Consider the following 6,036-nt stretch of genomic DNA (forward strand, 5'->3'; position numbering starts at 1 on the left):
GAAGGAAGAGTTTAACAAATCAAATTTTTTATTAAGTTTGTAAATTTTCAGTTTATGAATAGCTAAATTAGGACCGGCATTGAAAAATATTAAACTACAGGGTCGAAATGAAACACGGTTGAATCATAGTTTTAATGAAAAAACAACAATAATGTTGTCACATGTATAAAAGCAAGGAAGACAATAAGAGAGAATCGGATGAAAAAGAAGGCCGTGTTTCATAGTGATAATGTTTTGGTTAATCTCGTAAACTACTCAATAGTAAATAGCTAGATTTGGATTGGTATTGAGAAATACTAAACTATGGGGACCGAAATGTACATGGTTGAATCACAATCGGAAACAATAATCTTGTTGTCGGTGTCTCGTTTTGAGCCAAAGATTACAAACAAAACGCTTGATTGGGCCAAATGGCTAATATACCCTAATCGGACCTAGATCTACCTTAACCGTACCTTAATGAGGATTGCTGGCGCCTAAAGCAAGCATTCCTAGCACTAAAGTTTCGCTTACATGTAATAACAAACACCCTTGAACACCCAAAAGCCAGCAAAAGGAAAAAAAAAAAAAGGAAACAAGCTGCAGAGTCATTTCTGCTTTCTCTTTCTCTCAAAACCCCAGATTTATTCGTGGCATTGCTCAATGCAAGCACATTGGGAGTGCCCTTTATCTTCGAATTTCTTTTTCTTCAGATCTGGACGTTAAAGATTTGATCTTGATTGATTGATTTGTGTTAAAATGGGAGTGAAGCCAAGTTCTAGAGGGTGCTTTGGGTGGTTTATCGTGGCAGTAATACTGGCATTGATTATTGGTGCCATTGTTTATACAGTTAAGAAGAAAAGTGAGAAGTCTGAAGGGCCTGCTCCTATTCCAGGGCCTCCTGGCGCTACTGATAAGAAATATGCTGATGCTCTCAAAATTGCTACGCAATTCTTTGACATTCAAAAATGTAAGTTCTCTCGCCGAACCCCCACCCCCCCTCCTTATCTCAGTCAAAATAGTATAAAAGTAATTTTTTTCTTGAACACGAGTTCAATTTTGATTCTTCAAAGTTAAGATGCAATGTAAGGAAGGAAGGAAATCGAATTGGGTTCAGTTTTGATTGTTGTTGTTTCGAATTGATAACACAAGTTCAGATCTTTTCTTGAGCTTATTCTTTGAATTTTTTAGTCTTGATAACTCCGGTCATGTCTATTTTTATTGCATTGCAAATTTCGTACCTTGTAATTATCTTTTTTGTTATGAATGTTGGCACTAAGATGATATTTGATTAATCCAGCTGGGAAGTTGGTAGACAACAAGATTAGTTGGAGAGGGGATTCAGCTCTTAGAGATGGAAGTCAAGCAAAATTAGATCTTTCAAAAGGCATGTATGATGCTGGGGATCATATGAAGTTTGGTTTGCCAATGGCTTTTACTGCTACAGTATTGTCATGGGCCATCCTTGAGTATGGAGATCAAATGGATGTGGTAAATCAGTTGGAACCGGCGAAGGATTCGCTCAAGTGGATCACTGACTACCTTATCAATGCGCATCCTGAAGCGAATGTGCTCTACATTCAAGTTTGTTCATATATCATGGCCTCTAAATGTTTCTATTTTAAGTTATGATGCATTTTGCAAGCCTTAATAAGCTATACCCAGAACCCTTAAAGTGGAATAAACTTTATGCTGATTGTCTGGAGTTATTTGAGTTCCAAAGTTTTGGCATTCTTTCATGCCATTGTCAAGGTCTTCCCTGAAATTGGATCCTTGCTGAAAAAAGATTAAACCAATCTAGTTATGTTATTTGATTAAGGTAGTAGTGAAGAATTATGACGTGACCTGCAAAATTTCCCAAAGCTATGTTAGTATACCTTATTTTTTATATGCAGATTCCGACCTGTGAACTATTTAATATATATGATTGGTTATCATTTTGTAACAGGTTGGTGACCCTGATACTGATCATGGTTGTTGGGACAGACCTGAAGACATGACCGAGAAGAGGCCACTTACTCAGGTTAATACATCTTTTCCAGGGACAGATGTTGCAGCCGAAACTGCAGCAGCTATGGCTTCAGCATCTTTGGTGTTTAAATCCGACTCCACATATTCGAGCACGCTGCTTAGGCATGCTAAAGAGTTGTTTACGTTTGCTGACAAATATAGAGGTTTTTATAGTGAAAGTATCCCTGAAGTTGCCACATATTACAACTCAACAGGATATGGAGATGAGCTCCTGTGGGCAGCTAGTTGGCTCTATCATTCAACGGGAGATAAATCATATCTTCAATACGCGACCGGGAAAAATGGTAAACTCTTTGCTCAATGGGGAAGTCCGACATGGTTCAGTTGGGATAACAAACTTGCAGGAGCGCAGGTACGTTTCATTTTTTCCAAGTAATTGAAAGTAAATTTTATACTTTTATTTTTAAATCTTAAGACTTGTCTACTTTTGGCATACTTATGTTTGTATCATACTAATTTCATTCCAAGACAGTTATTTTCTTTTCCTTATAAAGCATGCCAAAATTTACAAAATTATTGGTGTAATTTGTGTTCAATGAGTTTTCTTTCCTGAAGATACCATCTCTAAAATTTCTCAAGTCACGATTTTCTTTTGCTTGGAATGCTTTCAGATATATATCAGTCTAATTTATTGGGAAACTAAGTCATGTTACACTTGGCCTTGAACTGTGAAGTAGAATTCTTCAACAACATTTGAAATCCATGTCTTTCTTAAGAGAATGATTCATTTATTTTGGATGCAGGTTTTGTTGTCCAGACTAACTTTCCTTGGCAACAAAGACACCTCAAACTCAGGCCTCCAAATGTATAGGAAAACGGCTGAGGCGGTTATGTGTGGTCTCATCCCAGATTCTCCAACAGCCACAAAGAGCAGAACAGATGGTAATGTTCTTTTTTGGAGCCATCAACTTTTCTTCAGATACAAAATGGGTGGCACATGTTCAAATTTTTAATAAAATTTTATACCCAATTATTGTGGCCTCATTTCCAGTTATTGGTACAGGTGGTCTTATATGGGTCAGTCAATGGAATGCTTTGCAGCATCCCGTTGCTTCCGCATTTTTAGCTGCTCTTTACAGCGATTACATGCTTAGTTCAGGAACTGCAAAGCTATCCTGCAATGGAGATTCATATAAACCTTCAGATCTTCGGAAATTTGCTAAATCTCAGGTACGATGCCCATGTTACATCTGTTTTTACACATATTATTGACTTATAAGATGTGATGAACTACCATGTCCAAGAACCATGATACCTTGCAAACATAATAATGCAGCATTTTTCTCTTCCAGGCTGATTATGTCTTGGGAAATAATCCTATGAAAATGAGCTATCTTGTCGGTTATGGTGAGAAATATCCACAATATGTGCATCATAGGGGAGCTTCAATTCCAACTGATGCAACAACTGGTTGCAAGGATGGCTGGACATGGCTTGAAAGTAAGGAACCGAATCCCAACGAAGCAACTGGAGCACTTGTTGGTGGCCCCTTCTTAAATGAAACATTTGTCAGTAATGATCGCAACAACTCAATGCAGGCGGAACCAAGCACATATAACAGTGCTCTAATTGTTGGCCTGCTGTCAGGTCTTGTCACCACTTCTTCTGTGGTTCAATCTTTCACCTGAATCAATCCTAGTATATAATTAGGTACACACTGTTGGTGTCATATTAGCTGTGATTGTGAGCTGTTCAACACAAAATAAGTGTCCATTAATTTGTTTCATTATCATAGAATGAGGTTTGAGATCAGGTTCTAGGGCTTGGAGCTCGTTTTCCTTGTTGAGGGAGTGCCTTGAATATAAATGTTATTCTTGCAGTTGTTTTCTGCCAATTTTGTTGGAATCATATGGTGTTCTGCTTTTTTGCTGTATATTTTGTGTCAATTTGTTGCTCCTTTCTAGTTAAAACTTCTGCTGTCGAAATTGAAAACACAAGACAAGATTTTCAAGAGCAGGGCAGCACAGCATGTGCATTATTGTTATTTTATTTTTGAAAAAACGAGATGAATAAAAAAAACAAAAGGAAAGGAAACTTACTCACAAATTAGAAACTAAAATTAAGTTCTGAAAATATGTGGGGGAATCCCTTAGTCTTTAGATTAAGTTGACGCTTGGTTCATGTAAAAGGAACACGCCATGCATCAGCAGGAGAAACCCATTCTAGTTTCCCTTTTGAGAATTATGTAGGACAAATATTTGTTACAAGTTAAAGTCCCTCTCCCTCCACCCTCCTCGACGAAAGCAAGCTTGAAATCCAAGTTTGTTTTTCTGTTTATTTTTACATCTTAAAAGTGTTTTTTTTTTTAAATTGAATTTATTTTTGTTTTATTTTTTTTATATTTTCAGATTATTTTTATGTACTAATATTAAAAATAAATTTTAAAAAATAAAAAAAATATTATTTTAATATATTTTCAAAACTTTACTACACTATTTAAAAAAAAAACCATGCATTTTATTCAATAACAAGTTTTGAAGCAAAAATCTTAGCTAGGAGAAAAGTTGCATCTTCTTGAAAGATTCGGTGATATTTTTGGTACCATGCCCATGACTCATACACAGGTATTGATGTAGACTCCCTACGATTCAGCATTGTCATATACCATCAACAACTATGAATACAAAACTCCGACATGACTATCAAGTACATGCTTGTCCGAAACCAGAAAGCAAAATAGGAAAAAGAAGTTGAAATGGATACTCAAGTGAGCTGATTGAAAAGAAACGTCTACACAAATGCAGCTGGAGATCCATTGACAAGTATTTTGTTATTAATGGCTACCAGCTACCATCGCCACCAAGAATCATGACCCGCCATTAAAACTGTTGATAACTATGGAGTTCAAAAAGGTTCTCTCCACAGCAACTTCTAAGGAAATGTCATTTCCAAGTGCACTAACAAGTCTATTGTCCCTAGGCCTTAATCTTATCAACAAAAACAAACAGAACCATCACCGAGCTTGAAGGGCATAGTAACAATACTCGGCACCATTCCTTTCCTTCCTCCTCTACACGAGTCACTTGTCCATGGCCCTTCTTGGTACGGTCCAGGACAGATGTCCTTGTGCCTTCAATTACTCACTTAAACAACTTGTTCTTCTGAATCCTTTGACTACCAAACACCCCACCTAGCTCGATTCCTGTGTGAAGCCTCCATCTTGATGACAAAAAAGTCTCATCTGTGAACCACATCTGTTTTACTTTTATCACAACCTTACGTTTGTTGGGACTTAACATTCAAGATGTCCTCGAAAAGTGGTTCTGCGCAAAAAAGGAAAATCCAATTTAAACCCTTTGCTGCCTAAGAAAAATAACAATTGCAATTACATGGCGTTTAAAGGCTATCTTAGTCTCAGCATCTCATGGAGAAAAGCCTATCAGTGTATTAATTTGGATTTGCATACTCATATCCCTTTATAAATTGTGAAGATTGCGAAAATTTTGCTTAAAATCCGGTTGTTTTTCCAAACTAACACAGGTAAAAAAAGAAATTGAAAAATAGCACAACCACCGGAAAACCAGAATTGAGAAATACTCTATTCAAACAAGGATGTGCTATCTTTTTTTAAATACCACATTTCTCAATTGCGATTTTTCTAGCATTCTTATTTCCTAAATCTTTTTCATTATGTTAGTTTTTCTTTACTTTTGAAAAAACTACGAAGTTTTCAAAAAAAAAATCTTAAAATTCAACTGAAACAATATTAATTCCCACCTATCTATGAGTACAATATCTTTTGTTTTTGGATATCTTTTAAGAGCATTCTTGTCATAAACAAACATCGTATTAATATTTTTTAATATTTTTTTTATAATTTTGATATATTAATATTAAAAATAAATAAATAAAATAATTATTTAGATGTATTTTCAAATAAAAAATGTTTTTAAAAAACATTCTGCATTATTTTATATATAAATATACCCAAACTGATCCTTGTCTTGATTATGTCTTGAACATCCCTTTCAATCTCCATCCATGAAATGATGAAAGTGATTAATAACAACCAATCAATTCAAGATA

At 35.5% G+C, this 6,036-nt stretch overlaps 1 protein-coding gene across 1 annotated transcript; it reads left to right on the forward strand.

Moving 5' to 3' along the window:
• Nucleotides 1–415: 415 nt before the first annotated feature.
• On the forward strand, nt 416–3,883 carry LOC133694577 (endoglucanase 2-like). The gene is made up of 6 exons (XM_062116137.1): nt 416–949; nt 1,280–1,563; nt 1,928–2,362; nt 2,754–2,892; nt 3,014–3,180; nt 3,303–3,883. The coding sequence occupies exons 1-6, from the start codon at nt 739–741 to the stop codon at nt 3,636–3,638; spliced, it is 1,572 nt and encodes a 523-aa protein (XP_061972121.1). The 5' UTR covers nt 416–738; the 3' UTR covers nt 3,639–3,883.
• The last annotated feature ends 2,153 nt before the right edge of the window (nt 3,884–6,036 follow it).

Source organism: Populus nigra, chromosome 5 (genome assembly GCF_951802175.1).
Source record: "Populus nigra chromosome 5, ddPopNigr1.1, whole genome shotgun sequence".
Taxonomy (NCBI): Eukaryota; Viridiplantae; Streptophyta; class Magnoliopsida; order Malpighiales; family Salicaceae; genus Populus; species Populus nigra.

What these genes read in the sequence shown, in the direction of transcription:
- LOC133694577 (XM_062116137.1), top strand. Translation starts at nt 739, where the DNA reads ATGGGAGTGAAGCCAAGTTCTAGAGGGTGCTTTGGGTGGTTTATCGTG. An exon ending in ACAAACTTGCAGGAGCGCAG is followed by an intron (nt 2,363 to 2,753) that starts GTACGTTTCATT and finishes TTTTGGATGCAG; the next exon opens with GTTTTGTTGTCCAGACTAAC. An exon ending in CACAAAGAGCAGAACAGATG is followed by an intron (nt 2,893 to 3,013) that starts GTAATGTTCTTT and finishes TTATTGGTACAG; the next exon opens with GTGGTCTTATATGGGTCAGT.